This window comes from Dryobates pubescens, chromosome 27 (genome assembly GCF_014839835.1).
Source record: "Dryobates pubescens isolate bDryPub1 chromosome 27, bDryPub1.pri, whole genome shotgun sequence".
In the NCBI taxonomy this organism is placed as follows: domain Eukaryota; kingdom Metazoa; phylum Chordata; class Aves; order Piciformes; family Picidae; genus Dryobates; species Dryobates pubescens.
Window position 1 is genome coordinate 826513 of NC_071638.1, and position 18306 is coordinate 844818.

At 47.9% G+C, this 18306-nt stretch overlaps 1 protein-coding gene across 1 annotated transcript in view; it reads right to left on the reverse strand.

Annotated features, from left to right (window-relative positions):
- Positions 1-1577: 1577 nt before the first annotated feature.
- ARFGAP3 (ADP ribosylation factor GTPase activating protein 3) overlaps positions 1578-18306 on the reverse strand; it is a 48062-nt gene continuing 31333 nt past the window's right edge. The window contains exons 11-17 of the mRNA XM_054173949.1: positions 16320-16445; positions 14658-14780; positions 10757-10894; positions 8428-8551; positions 6809-6899; positions 4421-4542; positions 1578-1901 (exon numbers count right to left, since the gene is read on the reverse strand). Of these exons, the coding sequence (XP_054029924.1) occupies positions 1884-1901; positions 4421-4542; positions 6809-6899; positions 8428-8551; positions 10757-10894; positions 14658-14780; positions 16320-16445 (742 nt within the window). The 3' untranslated portion in view covers positions 1578-1883. The remainder of the gene's footprint in view (positions 1902-4420; positions 4543-6808; positions 6900-8427; positions 8552-10756; positions 10895-14657; positions 14781-16319; positions 16446-18306) is intronic.

Below are 18306 nucleotides of genomic sequence, written 5' to 3' on the forward strand. Positions count from 1 at the left end.
TAATGAGCTACTCTCTTAGGCCCTTTGCAGATGTCAGAATGGGGTTTTTTAATCAGTATGCAATACAGACTTTGAAAAAGCACTTAAGGGTTCTATATTGCAACTTTTTTGTAACTTTCAAAACTAGGAATAAATATTTCCCATGACAAGATGAAATCCACTCTTCAGCATACCACATGCCTCATCTTCTCCATTCATTGCATCTGAGCACACAAGGTTCTAGCAGGAATATTGCTTTAAACCACTAATTCCCCATCATTGAAACACACACCCAAGAGCTTCTACTTCCTGACAAGCAAAGGTTTAACTTAATTCTGTGTTTTGCTACAGGCCACTAAACACCACCTCAACATATGCCTAAAGTAGATTTTCTTCTCCACAGCTCATAAGACAATCAGAAGACAAGTTACGTCTGGTGAGTAAGGATGAAACTGCGCTGGCTTCTATCAAGAAGGCTCATTTCCAATGTAGGTGTTTGTACCTTGCACATGAACATCCCTTGTTGTGTGCACATATGGACATCCATCACTGTGTGCCCACATGGACATCCATTGCTGTGCACACATGAACATCCATTGCTCTGTGCACACATGGACACCCATTGCTGTGTGCAAACATGAACATCCACTGCTGTGTGCAAACATGAACATCCACTGCTGTGTGCCCACATAAACATCCATTGCTGTGTGCCCACATGAACATCCACTGCTGTGTGCCCACATGAACATCCACTGCTGTGTGCCCACATGGACATCCACTGCTGTGTGCCCACATGAACATCCATTGCTCTGTGCACACATGGACACCCACTGCTGTGTGCCCACATGAACATCCACTGCTGTGTGCCCACATAAACATCCATTGCTGTGTGCCCACATGAACATCCACTGCTGTGTGCCCACATGAACATCCATTGCTGTGTGCCCACATGAACATCCACTGCTGTGTGCCCACATGAACATCCATTGCTGTGTGCCCACATGAACATCCACTGCTGTGTGCCCACATGAACATCCACTGCTGTGTGCCCACATGGACATCCACTGCTGTGTGCCCACATAAACATCCATTGCTGTGTGCCCACATGAACATCCACTGCTGTGTGCCCACATGAACATCCACTGCTGTGTGCCCACATGAACATCCATTGCTGTGTGCCCACATGAACATCCACTGCTGTGTGTGCACATGAACATCCACTGCTGTGTGCCCACATGGACATCCACTGCTGTGTGCCCACATGAACATCCATTGCTGTGTGCCCACATGGACATCCACTGCTGTGTGCCCACATGAACATCCATTGCTGTGTGCCCACATGAACATCCACTGCTGTGTGCCCACATGAACATCCACTGCTGTGTGCCCACATGAACATCCATTGCTGTGTGCCCACATGAACATCCACTGCTGTGTGTGCACATGGACATCCACTGCTGTGTGCCCACATGGCCATCCACTGCTGTGTGCCCACATAAACATCCATTGCTGTGTGCCCACATGGACATCCACTGCTGTGTGCCCACATGGACATCCACTGCTGTGTGCCCACATGAGTGTCTATTGATGTGTGCACATATGTACATCCATTACAAAACCAATCATAAAATAAAGCTTCCGACAGCTAACACTAAGGGCACTAAGGAATATAAGACAGTAAAGGAGCAGGGGGGAAGGCATATGCAATGTGACAAGTTGCTACAAGATTTCTGCTCTGAAATAGCAGGAAGAAGAAGCGGGGCCAGAAAGCTGCACAAGGGAACAAATATGCTGGAATAAGTGAAAATATCAACAGTCTTAAGGCAACCTTTACTGGAATGGGCAGTGATTACTTGTACATCTGAAGAGAAATCCTTCTTAGTGTACTTGTGTTGATACCAATGTTATGAACCATAGCGATCCTAGAAGTCAAAAACAAACAACAGGCAGACATGAGCAGGCTTGCCATTGGAAGAAATACTCTTTACTTACAGTCACAAAGTAAACAGTACTTTAATTCTTAAAGAAAGTTGACCAGTGCTTCCAAGAACACAAGTTAGGGTTAAACTCCAAGATCATCAGCCTGATATTCAAATACCCAAGAGCTCCCACTGACCTCAACCACAACATGCAAACTTACTAGAGCATGAGACATGCTTTGCACGCTTGAGAGCAGGATGTCTTAATTTTGTGTACAAACGTAGACAAAGGGCATTCCTCTCAATTCAGTTAAAGAGACAATAGAAGAGTTGGGGTAGACGATTGCTGTAGAATCACAGAATGGTCAAGGCTGGAAGGGACCTCCAAAGGTCATCCAGTCCAACCTCCCTGCAGTCAGCAGGGATGTGCCCCAGGGATCAGTGCTGGGCCCCATGCTCTTTAACATCTTTATTGATGATCTGGATGAGGGCATTGAGTCCATCAGCAGTAAATTTGCAGATGACACCAAGCTGGGGGCAGGAGTTGATCTGCTGGAGGGTAGAGAGGCTCTGCAGAGGGACCTGGACAGGCTGGACAGATGGGCAGAGGCTAAGGGCAGGAGATTGAACACATCCAAGTGCCAGGTTCTGCACATTGGCCACAGCAACCCCAGGCAGTGCTGCAGGCTGGGGTCAGAGTGGCTGGAGAGCAGCCAGGCAGAGAGGGACATGGGGGTGATGGTAGGCTGAACATGAGCCTGCAGTGTGCCCAGGAGGCCAAGAGGGCCAATGGCATCCTGGCCTGCATCAGGAGCAGTATGGCCAGCAGGAGCAGGGAGGTCATTCTGCCCCTGTACACTGCACTGGTTAGGCCACACCTTGAGTCCTGTGTCCAGTTCTGGGCCCCTCAGTTTAGGAAGGAGGTTGACTTGCTGGAATGAGTCCAGAGAAGGGCAACAAAGTTGGTGAGGGGTTTGGAGCACAGCCCTGTGAGGAGAGGCTGAGGGAGCTGGGGTTGCTTAGCCTGGAGAAGAGGAGACTCAGGGGTGACCTTATTGCTCTCTACAACTACCTGAAGGGAGGTTGTAGACAGGCAGAGGTTGGTCTCTTCTCCCAGGCCACCAGCACCAGAACAAGAGGACACAGTCTCAGGCTGTGCCAGGGGAGGTTTAGGCTGGAGGTTAGGAAGAAGTTCTCCACAGAGAGAGTGATTGCCCATTGGAATGGGCTGCCTGGGGAGGTGGTGGAGTCACCATCCCTGGAGGTGTTCAGGAGGAGACTTGATGGGGTGCTTGGTGCCATGGGTTAGTTGATCAGGTGGTGTTGGATGATAGGTTGGACGCGATGATCTTGAAGGTCTCTTCCAACCTGGTCTATTCTATTCTATTCTATTCTATTCTATTCTATTCTATTCTATTCTATCCTATCCTATCCTATCCTATCCTATCCTATCCTATCCTATTCCATCTCCAACTAAATCAGGTTGCCCAAGGCCTTGTCCAAGCCTCACCTTGAATATCTCCAGGGAAGGAGCCTCAACCATCTCCCTGGGCAATCTGTTCTAGGGTTCTACCACCCTCATAGTGAAGAACTTCCTGATATCCAATCTAAATCTGCCCTTCTCTAGTTTGAAGCCATTGCCCCTCATCTTGTCACTGCAGGCCTTGTAAACAGTCTCTTCATCCTTCCTGTAGGCCCCCTTCAGGTATTGGAAGGCTGCTATTAGGTCTCCCTGGAGCCTCCTCTTCAGGCTGGACAACCCCAACTCCCCTAGCTTGTCCTCGTAGCAGAGGTGCTCCAACCCCTTGATCATTTTCATGACCCTCCTCTGGACCCTCTCCATCAGGTCAATGTCCTTCCTATATTGAGGGCTCCAGACCTGTACACAATACTCCAGGTGAGGTCTCACCAGAACAGAGTAAAGTGGCAGAATCACAGAGTCATAAAATTGTTAGGGTTGGAAGGCATCTCAAGGACCACCTAGTTCCAACCCCCTGCTCGTGTTCAGCTTGTCGTCCATCAGCACCCCCAAGTCCTTTTCCACAGGGCTGCTTTCTATCACCTCATCCCCCAGTCTGTAATGGTAGTGAGGATTGTTCCAGCCCAGGTGCAGAACCCTGCACTTGCTCTTGTTGAACTTCAGGAGGTTCACCTGGGCCCATCTCTCCAGCTTGTCCAGGTCGCTCTGGATGACATCCTGTCCCTTCCAATTCAACTGTTCTATTCTGAGCTCTGAACTATCATTACTCTAAAAGCAAAGTACCAGCAAATAACTTCCACAATTGAATTGTTTGTTTCAATTCTGAGGAAACAAATAAGTATATAAAGGAAAAAGCAAAAGGTGAGCTATCAGCTACAGATTCAGTTGTGCAAAGATATTGTCTACTGTGAGAGGTCTGCAAAGCCCACAACCAAATTAATTCTCCTGTCCCTAAAGATGCTTCAGTGGTGGGGTCCATCGTATTAAATCCCTACAAAAAGACTTTAACTGATGGCTAATGTATTGTAACATTTTTACTGACCTGTATAGATGTCATGACCCCATTAGCAAGTACAGAAAGTTTTCCAGCCACCGATTTCACTCCTTGTTTAAACTGAGCTATATCAGGAGCTGCAGGCAAGACATTTGTTATGTTGTAGCTTCCTAAGAGGAGAACACAGACACACACACACACACGAGAAGAAAACAGAATTTCCTATTAAAAGCAGCTTTTTCTCCCCTTGAAGTACAATACAGCACTAGGAACACTAAGTACCAATATTTGATTGACACTGTAAAAACCACTAGGCAAAGGAATTAAATTGCTTAAGTGCATCTTCCTTTTCCTTTTTTCCCCCCCCCCAGTTCATAATCTCACCCATGTGTCATGACTTTGTGATGCCAGGTAAGTAATTAATGTTTGGATGTTCTGTACCCTTGTGGTGAAGGCACATTATGCCCAGATATCGAATCTTGTCCCAGCATGTGGACAGGTTTCCCCTCCTTCAGGAGGAAGACAAAAGCCAAGGCATCAGCCAGGCCAGCAGGCACCCAGCGCATGCAGTGCTCGTGCAAATACCAGGCATGCCATAACTCTAGCTTCATGCTTTCTGTAGGCTGGAGCCAGTTGTCTGTGAGAGTGCCCACTGGTCAAGCCCAGCCTCGAGGAATCTAGAAGTATCGCCCCAGTTGGTAAACAAGTTGCCCCCTCTTTCACTTTGTCTCTCTCCTGGCTGGAGAGGACAATGCTTGAACTATAGCCTCTGCCATTGAGCTCATTGTTGTTAGCCTCTCTCATTCACACCTGCACGCATACTGAAAGCCTCTGCATCGCGAGAAGCAGACCTGAGAATCATTTCCAGAGGGAGGACCTTCGGTGAGCCCGAGGAGCCCAGCGTCGCCACAGCCAGTCGTACTGACCGGGAGAGCCCACCATGCCACTGGAGGACTGGACCAGCCCCCGAGGGTAAGATCTGCCCAGTTGCCGGGGAGAAAGGACTTGACCGAGCCCGAGCCCACATACGGCTAGCCCCGCCGTAGCGGGAGAGGAGCCGCCCCGTGTGCCGCTCTGAGCCCTGTGAACCTCAGGGAAGACCAAAGCACTGTTCGTGCCTATAGCGCACCGAACCCGGGACCGCTCCGAGTGTCCTGCTGTTCCTTTAAGCTCAGTAAAGGAGAAGCTGCTGCTCAACGCAGCTGCATTCTCTCCCCGAGGCTGTTTACATCAGCCCCGAGAATCGCCGTAGCTTTTGCCTGCTGCCGTGTCCTCCGAGCCCGACTGCCGGCAACCGTCGCCCTGCCCTGCCCTGCGAGCCGGCTCCAGGGGCTGACCCCGACCAGGACCGATCCTTAGTGTCTGGAGGGAATCGACTGAGTCCTGGAGGGAACCTGCTTCCGCACTAAGCCCAGGTTCCGTTATTCCCTCTCCACTGCTGCGGAGAGAGGAGGCAGCTACTCAACACTGCCGTCCGGATCGACTAGGAACCAGTGCAGCCACAGCAGTCTGCCGGACCTCCACCTCGCTACAAGCAACAGCTACAGAGTATCTCCCAGGTGCTTTCCATCCACTAGCACTCAGTTCAAAGTGTCCGCGCCCAGCAGAGTAACCTCTGACGCACAGAAACATTGGAATAGCGCTGTATAGAGCCAGGAGCCGCCCGCGTCCCGCCGAGTCGCCACCTAGTGGCCAAGCGGCGGAACCGCACCCTTCATTATATAAATACAGAAATGGTCTATAGATGGTTCAATTAAGTTCTAATCATAACCCTAAGCCACTTATGGAATGCATTTCATGAAAGTGCACTAGAGCGTGGATACAAGTTGGTGATTCATTAGTTAGTAATAATTTGATACTTAATACAAATAATATTTTCACAATTAATATTTCATATTAATAAATGTAATAACCTCTTCACAACAAGCCTAAACTTTGCAATTCAAAGATGAATGCATTTCAGTGGTGGTTGAAGGGGTGAACCTTCATTGTATGCTTTGCATGCTGTATGTGTGTATTTTGCATTACACACATCTGAAACTAAGTAAGCATTAAGTGAACTTTTAAAACTTGAAAACAAAGCTGGCAATCCAGACTGTCTTCAAGCCAATGCAGTTTGCTTACTGGGAACTCTAATGCTGTTATTAAAGTCTACTCCTAATGATAGCAGAAATCACAGATGTTTCAAAACCAACTCAGCACTGGGGAGGCCACACCTGGAGTACTGGGTTCAGTTCTGGGGCCCTCACTACAAGAAAGACGTTGAGGTGCTGGAGTGAGTCCAGAGAAGGGCAACAAAGCTGGCGGAAGGGTCTGGATTACAAGCCTGGTGAGGAGCGGCTGACGAACTTGCTTAGGCTGGAGAAAAGGAAGCTGAGGGGAGACCTCATTGCTCCCTACAACTTCCTGAAAGCTCTTGCTCTGTTCAATACATACCTGTGGGTTGTTTCTTCTGATCTTCAAACAAGTCAGCTGAACTTATAGATGAGCTTCCAGAAAGTCTTTCTAGTCGAGCCCTTGCTTCATACTAGAAAATAATTGAGAAGAAGCAGAATCAATAAGGTTGGAAAAGTCCTCAAAGATCATCAAGTCCAACCTGTCACCACAGATCTCATGACTACTAAACCATGGCACCAAGTGCCACGTCCAATCCCCTCTTGAACACCTCCAGGGACGGTGACTCCACCACCTCCCTGGGCAGCACATTCCAATGACGAACGACTCTCTCAGTGAAGAACTTTCTCCTCACCTTCAGCCTAAACTTCCCCTGGCACACCTTAACACTGTGTCTTCTTGTTCTGGTGCTGGTTGCCTGGGAGAAGAGGCCCACCCCCTCCTGGCTACAACCCCCCTTCAGGTAGTTGTAGAGAGCAATAAGGTCTCCCCTGAGTCTCCTCTTCTCCAGACTAGGCAACCCCAGCTCCCTCAGCCTCTCCTCATAGGGCTGTGCTCAAGGCCTCTCCCCAGCCTCGGTGCTCTTCTCTGGACTCGTTCCAGCAACTCAACATCTTTCCTAAACTGAGGGGCCCAGAACTGGACCACAGGACTCGAGGTGTGGCCTAACCAGTGCTGAGTACAGGGCAGAATGAATTCCCTGCTCCTGCTGGCCACACTGTTCCTGATGCAGGCCAGGATGCCATTGGCCTTCTTGGCTACCTGGGCACACTGCAGACTCATGTTCAGCCTACTATCAACCATCACCCCCAGGTCCCTCTCTGCCTGGCTGCTCTCCAGCCACCCTGACCCCAGCCTGTAGCACTGCCTGGGGTTGTTGTGGCCAATGTGCAGAACCTGGCACTTGGATGTGTTCAATCTCATGCCGTTGAACTCTGCCCAGTTGGCTCAAAGCTGGGACAGCAGCACTCTGCACTGGGTTAGGAACTGGCTGGAAGGCTGAGCCCAGAGAGTGGTGGTGAATGGTGCCACATCCAGCTGGCAGCCAGGCACCAGTGTTGTCCCCCAGGGATAAATGCTGGGCCCCATCCTGTTCAATGTCTTTCTTGATGATCTGAATAAAGGGATTGAGTCCATCATCAGTGTATTTGTAGATGACACCAAGCTGGGGGCAGGAGTTGATCTGTTAGAGGGTGACAGAGCTCTGCAGAGGGACCTCGACAGGCTGGACAGATGGGCAACCATGGGCAACCAAGTTGCACCATGGGAGATTTAGGTTGGGTGTAAGAAAAAATTGTGTTCCTGAAAGAGTAGTTAAGCATTGGAACAGGTCACCCACAGAAGTAGTGGGGCCAGCCCATCCCTGGAGGTGTTCAAAACCATGTAGACATGACAGCTTGGGGTTTGGTTTGAAGGCTATGGTTGCCTGTTAGACTCCATGATCTCAGAGGTCTTCTCCAACTGAAACAATTCTGTGATTCCATAAATGTATGTGGTGGTGAGAGCCTCAAATGGTCACAATTTAACAGAACAGAATTCTAATTCCAGTAATAATCCTTCCAAATTAGCTATTCCTTGCCTTCTTTTTATACAAGCACAGCATGTTTATAGTTGAAGGATATTTTAACATTCAAAACCATTGATCACTGCTTTCTACTTACATCAGCATGATCCTGCTTTCCAAAATACATGTCTGATGAAATTGCTTTGACATTGCCAAATTTCTTCTGTGCCTCATCAGTGCTTGAAGATGGTTCACACTCAGGCTTACGGCGAGAGGCAGGCCTAAAAGACAAACAAGGTGTAGCACTAGTGAGTGTAAATCTCCTCTGCATCACAGCAGAATGCAACAAACCAAACAAGGAGTAATAACTTCTGTGCTTTGTGAAGTTTAGAAGTATGATAGTGACTGTTTAAGAACAGAAATTGTGCTGCTATTAACCTAGCATGAAGACATTCATATCACAGCATCACAGTATCACCAAGGTTGGAAGAGACCTCAAGGATCATCGAGTCCAACCTGTCACCACAGACCTCATGATTAGACCATGGCACCAAGTGCCACATCCAATCCCCTCTTGAACACCTCCAGGGATGGTGACTCCACCACCTCCCTGGGCAGCACATTACAATGACGAGTGACTCGCTCGGTGAAGAACTTTCTCCTAACCTCCAGCCTAAAACTCCCCTGGCACAGCTTGAGACTGTGTCCCCTTGTTCTGGTGCTGGTTGCCAGGGAGAAGAGACCAACCCCTTCCTGGCCACAGTCACCTTTCAGGTAGTTGTAGAGAGCAATGAGGTCACCCCTGAGCCTCTTCTTCTCCAGGCTAAGCAACCCCAGCTCCCTCAGCCTCTCCTCACAGGGCTGTGCTCAAGGCCTCTCCCCAGCCTTGTTGCCCTTCTCTGGACACCTTCAAGTGTCTCGATGTCCTTCCTAAACTGAGGGGCCCAGAACTGGACACAGGACTCAAGGTGTGGCCTAACCAATGCAGAGTCCAGGGGCACAATGAGTTCCCTGCTCCTGCTGGCCACACCATTCCTAATGCAGGCCAGGATGCCATTGGCCTTCTTGGCCACCTGGGCACACTGCTGGCTCATGTTTAGGCAGCTGTCAATCAGCACCCCCAGGTCCCTCTCTGTTTGGCAGCTCTCCAGCCACTCTGACCCCAGCCTGTAGCTCTGCATGGGGTTGCTGTGGCCAAAGTGCAGCACCTGGCACTTGGACTTGTTGAATGCCATCCTGTTGGACTCTGCCCATCTGTCCAGTCGGTTGAGGTCCCTCTGCAGAGCCCTTCAGCCCTCTAACTGACCAACATCTGTTCCCAGCTTGGTGTCATCTGCAAACTTGCTGATGACTGACTCAATCCCTCATCCATATCATCAATGAAGATATTAAAGAGGATGGGGCCCAGCACTCATCCCTAGGGGACACCACTGGTGACTGGCTGCCAGCTGGATGTGGCACCATTCACCACCACTCTCTGGGCTCGGCCCTCCAGCCAGTTCCTAACCTAGTACAGAGTGCTGCTGTCCAAGCCATGAGCTGACAGCTTGGCCAGGAGTTTGCTGTGAAACTGACATAGCAGGAAATTAAATTCTACTCAAGTGCACAACCTGCACTTCATAGGTAAATGAAAAATCCAGTTTTAAGTAAGAACAGAAGCAGGAAACACCAGTTAAGCACATAACCCGCCCCATATTCTTACACTTTCCACTTGATTACAAAGATTAAAACACAGCTGTCAAGGAACAAATACATTCATTTCTTATAATCACAATTAGATCTCTTGTTTGCAAGGATATCTTCTATGAGGCAAGACTGAGAAAGTTGGGGCTATTCAGTCTGGAGAAGACTCCAAGGAGACCTTCTTGTGGCCTTCTAGTACCTTAAGAGGGCCTACAAGAAGCTGGTGAGGGACTTTTTAGGGTGTCAGGTAATGATAGGACTAGGGAGCTTGGAACTAGATGATCCTTGAGGTCCCTTCCAACCCTAATGCTCTCTGTCTCTATGATCTTCAACAGCTTCATCTGAATAGCTGAGTACCCTACACTCTTGTGTATTTGGTAAACAGAGTTTTCTTCTGTTCATCAGGCATTAAACCCATCAAGAATGCTTTGAATGAAATGCTCTCAGAGTACTGCAGATAGTTGAGTTTCCACATATTCTCTCTACTTTTTTTTTTGCTGATACACCTTGGAAATCACCTCCAGTGCATGGGAAATTCCCTCCAGTGCATGGGAAATTCCCTCCAGTGCATGAATTGTGCAGCACCAAGCAAAACAGCTGAGTTCTGAAAGTGTAAATAGGAGATGGGACTTAGAAAAGAAATTCAGCCAGGTAGTCCCTTGACTGCTGATAAAAACTATGGTGAAATTCTCCTTATGGACTGAAAAACAAAATCCCACCACTATGGCCAGGACTCAAATGATTTTAACAATCTTGCATTTCCTGTGAAAAAAAACCCAATCAGTTAGGATTTCTTGGTTTACCTGTCTGAAAATCCTGTGTCTTTTGAAGTTAACATGATATCCACATCTCTACTGTTATTTTCTTTCTTCCAAAGAGAATCTGAGTTGTCATCCCAGTGAGAGAAAGTGCTGCTCCTCAACTCTGAAGAATCATAATACCTAAAGCAAAAGGAGAACAAAAAAAGCTGAACAAGTGGGAACTTTGCTGTGGCAGGGGTTCACAAAAATACTGACCAAGTGGGAACCTTATGCTGTTAGAGAAATACTGCTGTAGCAAGTGATCACAAGCCAAGGAAGTTTCCAGTTGTCAGTGAATAATCTGGATTTCAGAGTATTGATTAGAAGCTTTGTACAGTTGAATCTAATGGAATTTTTTGTTTTCTACACATGCCTTTGACTGAAAACTGTCCTTTCTTTCAGCTTGTCTTTCAAGAATATGCAGTGGACTGCCTGAAAGATATAGTGTTCCACCAAAACAAGCAAAGTTCTCATTGCCTCAGGGTGTTATAACTTCATTAGGGTCAGGCAAAGCACTGGGAAGAACACTGAAAGGCAAGTGAGGCACTATAATGACCCTCCAAGGTCTGCTCTCAAAGACCTGGCACTCTTGACAGGCCATGCTAAGATACAGAATCACAGAAATCACAGAATCATTCAGGTCAGAAAAGACCCTCAGGGTCAGCACGTCCAACCAATAACCCTACTCTACAAAGTTCACCCCCAAACCATATCCCCAAGCACCACATCTAAATGACCTTTAAACACATCCAGGGTTGGTAACTCAATCACCTCCCTGAGCAGCACATTCCAGTGCCTGACCACTCTTGCTGTGAAAAAATTCCTCCCAATGTCCAGTCTAAACCTACCCTGTTGCAATTTGAGGTCATTCCCTCTCATTCTATTGCTAATCACCTGTGAGAAGAGGCCAGCACCAACCTCTCCACAATGTCCTTTCAGATAGTTGTATAGACAGCAATGAGGTCTCCCCCCCAGTCTCCTCTGTTTCTAATCTAACAGCCCCAGCTCCCTCAGTGCCTCCTCACCAGATTTATTCTCCAGGCCCTTCCCCAGCTTCGTTGCCCTCCTCTGCACTCAGCCCAGCACCTCTGTCTCTCTTATACTGAGGTGCCCAAAACTGGACATAATACTCAAGGTGTGGCCTCACCAGTGCCAAGCACAAAGGGACAAAAACCTCCCTGCTCCTGCTGGACACAGCATTTCTAATCCAAGCCAGGATGCCATCGGCTTTCTTGGCCACCTGGGCACACTGCTGCCTCATATTCAGTTGCTTCTTTTATTAGCACCCTCCAGGTCCCTTTCTGCCAAACAGCTTTCCAGCCACACTTCCCCAGGCCTGTAGCGTTGCTTGGGGTTGTTGTGACCCAAGTGCAGGACCTGGCATTTGGCCTTGTTGAAGCTCCTCCTGTTAACATTGGCTCATCAATCCAATCTACCAGAAATGAATAAAGCCACCACAACTTTAAAGGCACTCTGAACAATCCAGAGATCCAACAGCACCTAACTAACCCATGGCATCCAACTGTACTGTGGATCCACATGGAGCAAAGTTGTCAAGGGGCTGATAGCAACTGATCTCACAGCTGCATACAAGTCAGTGTGTAAGCTCCAGAAGCAGAGAAGCTGTTCCCATTTTTTGAGGCATTGAGAAAGTTCAGAGCAGTAAGGAAAATCTTTGTCTCTGGTTCTAGGTACTTTTTAAATTACAAATATTCATCACAGAATGTGGGGGGCTGGAAAGGACCTCAAACATCATCCAGTCCAACCCTCCTGCCAGAGCAGGATCACCTATACCAGGTCACACAGGAACACATCCAGGCAGGTCTTGAGTATCTCCAGAGAGGGAGACTCCACAACCCCCCTGGGCAGCCTGTTCCAGTATTCCCTCACAGGGAAAACATTTTTCCTCATGTTTCTGTGGAACTTCCTATGCCTCAACTTCCACCTACTGCCCTTAGTCCTGTCACTGGGCATCACCGAGCAGAGCCTGACTGCATCCTCTCAGAACTCACCCTTTACACATCTATAAACATTAATCAGGTCACCCCTTAGTCTCCTCTTCTCTAAGCTGAAGAGCCCCAGCTCCCTCAGCCTCTCCTTGTAAGGAAGATGTTCCACTCCCTTAATGTTTTTTGTGGCTCTGTGCTGGACTCTTTCAAGCAGTTCCCTGAGGTCCTTCCTGAACTCGGGGGCCCAGAACTGCACACAATATTCAAGATGCAGCCTCACCAGGGCAGAGTGAGAAGGCCTCACCCCAGGATGGTGTTGGCCTTCTTGGCCACAAGGGACATAGTTTAGCATCAGACTTGGCAGAGTTAGATAATGGTTGGTCTCAATGATCTTAAAGGTTTTTTCCAACCAAAACAATTCTCTGATTCTGTGCTTTATTAAAGCAATGCTGCAGAACACAGTTCTAGAGAATTCATTTAGTAAGACAAACTGCAGAGAAAACACAGAAAGAAAAGGGAAAATAAAGAAGCATGTTTGTTAGGTCTGGAGGTACATCATCTTTAACTATTCCCCTCTGAATAGCTGCACATATCTGAACACATGAAAAATACTTGGAAAACCCTCCCAACCACCACTACATAACCTGCAAGGAAACAACACTGTTATTCCTTTCCACCTCATAAAGAAGGCACAGCAATCTTTACAAGCTCCCTATGGATGTGGAATAACAAAGAAGGTATTTATTGAATTTATTTGATTGTGGTTCAAATATCCCCTGAAAATATGTTAGAATAGAATAAACCAGGTTGGAAGAGACCTTCAAGATCATCATGTCCAACACATCAACCAATCCAACACCACCTAAGCAACTAACCCATGGCACCAAGCACCCCATCAAGTCTCCTCCTGAACACCTCCAGTGATGGCGACTCCACCACCTCCCCAGGCAGCCCATTCCAATGGGCAATCACTCTCTCTGTGGAGAACTTCTTCCTAACCTCCAGCCTAAACCTCCCCTGGTGCAGCCTGAGACTGTGTCTTCTTGTTCTGGTGCTGGTTGCCTGGGAGAAGAGACCAACCTCTGCCTGTCTACAACCTCCCTTCAGGTAGTTGTAGAGAGCAATAAGGTCACCCCTGAGTCTCCTCTTCTCCAGGCTAAGCAACCCCAGCTCCCTCAGCCTCTCCTCACAGGGCTGTGTTCCAAGCCCCTCACCAACTTTGTTGCCCTTCTCTGGACACATTCCAGCAAGTCAACCTCCTTCCTAAACTGAGGGGCCCAGAACTGGACACAGGACTCAAGGTGTGGCCTTAGCAGTGCAGTGTACAGGGGCAGAATGACCTCCCTGCTCCTGCTGGCCACACTGTTCCTGATGCAGGTCAGGATGCCATTGGCCCTCTTGGCTGCCTGGGCACACTGCAGGCTCATGTTCAGCCTACCATCAACCAGCACCCCCAGGTCCCTCTCTGCCTGGCTGCTCTCAGCCACTCTGACCCCAGCCTGCAGCACTGCATGGGGTTGCTGTGGCCAATGTGCAGAACCTGGCACTTGGATGTGTTCAATCTCCTGCCCTTGGACTCTGCCCATCTGTCCAGCCTGTCCAGGTCCCTCTGCAGAGCCTCTCTACCCTCCAGCAGATCAACTCCTGCCCCCAGCTTGGTGTCATCTGCAAATTTACTGATGATGGACTCAATGCCCTCATCCAGATCATCAATAAAGATGTTAAAGAGCATGGGGCCCAGCACTGATCCCTGGGGCACACCACTGGTGCCTGGCTGCCAGCTGGATGTGGCACCATTCACCAGCACACACACATGTGGCACCACACCACTACCACTAAGTGTGTAGACACATCCAATGGTCTCTATTTTCAGCTTAAGCTCCAAACACACTGTGTATATTTGACTATGTAACTTGCATATACCCCCACTCAAAAGAGAAGAAAGCATAGCTTACCTTGAACTAGAGGAGAAATAGGAGTCTTCTACATCGTCGGTGTGCTTTTTCTTCAGCTTTGCAATCGCAGGTGTTTCCTGCTCTATTGTTTGCATATCTGCTGTAACTGAGTGGGAAATGCCACTGGAGGCAAGAAGAAAATAAGTATGTAAAGAGATGGCAAAGTTCATACCCTAAAACCAATAGAAATGAAAGCCCAAGTCCAGTTTCTGAAGGTTGCTGCTGTGACCGGTTTAGGCTGCGCCTTTAAGAACGGGACAGTCACTGGAACACTCTGGCTGAATGCTTTGGTGTGAAAAGGAAAGCAAAGATATTCTAAAGGAATTTCATTGGTGGATTGGTAGAATGCAACTTTAAATTTTAGTTCAGTTTTGAGCCTCAGTCAGTTCTCTCTGTTCCAGTCTTCCTGAGCTGCTGCTGCCTTTCCTCTGTGCTGGCAGGAGCTGACCTTGAGCTAACGAGCTGAGATAAGAAACTAATTCTTTGCTTAGCACACGCTTTTAACTAATAGAATTTCCTCCTTATTAATTACCTCTCTCTCACCCTTTTTGGGAAAAAAGGGAGGAAGGGGGAGAAGGGAGTTTTTGAGGGGAGCCTCCTCACTGGAGGAGGGAAGGTTTTCTGTTACGTTCTTTGCTGTGTATTTCTGTATATATTGTAACTACTGTATATGGTGTATATATTCACTGCATCTCACCCTGCTTGCAAAACATAGCTCTCATCCATTTTTGCTTCTCTGACTGAGTTAGCCATGGTTTTTCTTTGTGTGTGTGGGGAGAACTGAATTTTCTCTCACCACCACAGCTGATAAAGCCCAAGCTACAACAAGTACTTCTCTGAAGTAGCGACAGGGCACAATTCTGAGCACAGACCATTTGAACAGCTGGAAAACACAACGGTGTGACTTCTTCAGTGCTTTGGCTTCTAAAAGATAGACTGTAGTTGGTACTGTTGACTGAAAACATCCTGACTACCTTCCTCACATGGAGGCAAATGCTGTATGGACATCCTACAATTCAGGTGAACACCCTTCTGGCAGTTAAGAAATTAAACCTACCAGAAGCAACCCTGCCCCTTCCCCCTGCCACATACCAGACTCCTTCATGACGCTGTTGAAGTTTCCATTATGCACTTCAGTGCATTTTTAATTTTCCTAACTAAAATGAACCTCATGAAGCCAAATGCAGTTTATAGGATCATAGAATAGAATCATAGAATCAACCAGGTTGGAAGAGACCTCTGAGATCATCCAGTCCAACCTATCACCCAGCCCTATGCAATCAACTACACCATGCACTAAGTGCCTCATCCAGTCTTTTCATGAAGGTCTCAAAGGACGGTGACTCCACCACCTCCCTGGGCAGCCCATTCCAATGGCAAATCACTCTCTCTGTAAAGAACTTCTTCCTCATATCCAGCCTGAACCTCCCCTGGCACAACTTGAGACTGTGTCCCCTCGTTCTGTTGGTGGTTGCCTGAAAGAACAGACCGACCCCCACCTGGCTACAACCAGGTAGTTGTAGAGACCAATAAGGTCTCCCCCTGAGCCTCCTCTTCTCCAGGCTAAACAACCCCAGCTCCCTCAGCCTCTCCTGATAGGACTCCTCATCTTCAGGAAAGCATCATCTGCTTGACTATGCCTACTTATAGACCTTCACATACCTTCTGTTGCTGCCAAAGCCTATGCCAAGCCTCTCCAGCTCACTTTTCTTCTTACCAGACAGATTTAACTTCTCTTCTTTTGTTTTAATATCAAGATCTTTGTAGGCCAACCGTAAAGATGAAACCCTAGAATAAAACATACAGTTAAGAGATGTTTGCCCAACCCTACATTGAATGTCTCACCCAATAACATTAGCAGAAAATTAACAATAGACACTGCAGTGCTGTGTTTTGCTTATTCTGTGTTTACTGAAAACATTTCACAATGAATTGGATGCAATTCCAACCATAAGGATGGGAGAAAGCCAGCAGAGAATACTGTCTAGACAGTGCCTCAGTCTGTCTATAAGCAGGTAGTGTTCCTCAAAACAAATGTGAAACATGCTGCTGCTCAGGTTCAGGGCACATTTTTGCATCATCATTAAGTCAACCTGAAAGAGCCTTTTTTCTAGTTCTAACTCTATGTTATATCAAATAATAGTAAAATTATCCAGCTCTGACATGCTACAGTACTGTGCACCTCTCCTGTGAGGACAGACTGAAGGAGTTGGGGCTGTTCAGTCTGGAGAAGAGAAGGCTCCCAGGTGACCTCATTGTGGCCTTCCAGTATCTGAAAGGGGCTACAAGAAGGCTGGGGAGGGACTGCTCAGGATCTCAGGGAGTGATAGGACTAGGGGTGTAATGGGTTGGGGCAGATCCCCTCCCCACCACAGGCAGAAATAACGACTCAGACAAACGGATTGCAAAAGTGATGAAAGTTTAAATAGAAAGCGGTGAATGTTACAGAAAACCCAAAGCGCAGTGACAAAGAAAGATCCCATCCCCACCTGAGGGTGTATCCAAAACCCCCAGGGCTCCTTCTTCCCCCTCCCTCTGCTGGGCTAGTCTCAGCTGGCCAGGCCTGAGACTGCCCATCCCCCTGTGGCCTTGGGCCCATCAGGCCCATGGCCGGGAGATCTCTCCCCCAGTTACCAAGTCTCGGAGAGGGAAGGAAAGAGCAAGTGCCAGACTCCGCACTGGATCTTATAGTGGTGCAAAGGATTATGGTAGGAAATACACAATTTCCTGTGTCCATCCCTCTGGGCTGGACTTCTGGACACAGGAAGTGAATGCACCAGGGGGGCACCCAGCTCAAACTACAACAAGGGGGAATGGAATGAAGCTTCAAGTGCCACATCCAATCCCCTCTTGAACACCTCCAGGGATGGTGACTCCACCACCTCTCTGGGCAGCACATTCCAATGGACAATTACCCACTCTGTAAGGAGCTTTCTCCTCACCTTGAGCCTAAACCTAACCTGACACAGCTTGAGACTGTGTCCTCTTATTCTGGTGCTGGTTGCCAGGTAGAAGAGACCAACCCCCACCTGGCTACAACCTCCCTTCAGGTAGTTGTAGAGAGCAATAAGGTCTCCCCTGAGCCTCCTCTTCTCCAGGCTAAACAATCCCAGCTCCCTCAGCCTCTCCTTGTAGGGCTTGTGCTCAAGATGTCTCAACAGCATCACTGGCCTTCTCTGGACATGCTCAAGTGTCTTTGTGTGTATTGCTAGGAACAGAATTATAGTCTTCCATGCATTATTCTACTCTATTCTATTCTATTCTCTTGTCAGTGCACACCCAAAAGTAACCCCCTTGTATATCAATTACAAGAAGCACATTTGAAGTTTCAAGTCTCAGAACTCTTTCTCCTTCCAAGTACTAGACTACAACAACATTGCTTCCATTCTGCCATGCAGAAAAGCCACATGGAATTAATTTACAAAAGCTCATTGCTCAAGCTTTTAAAATTAAAACCACCACACAAAGTGAGTTGAAAGCCATTTCTAGTCTTTGCCTTTCTTTAATTTTGAAGTATGCTGCCACCTACAGTATAAAAAAAAATCCAATAAGCTAATCTCAAGGGAAATAGAGTTATCTTGCAAATATTGGATTTGGATCCATAAACTCCTGATGTTTGCAGATATTTGACACCAAGCTGTGTATGACA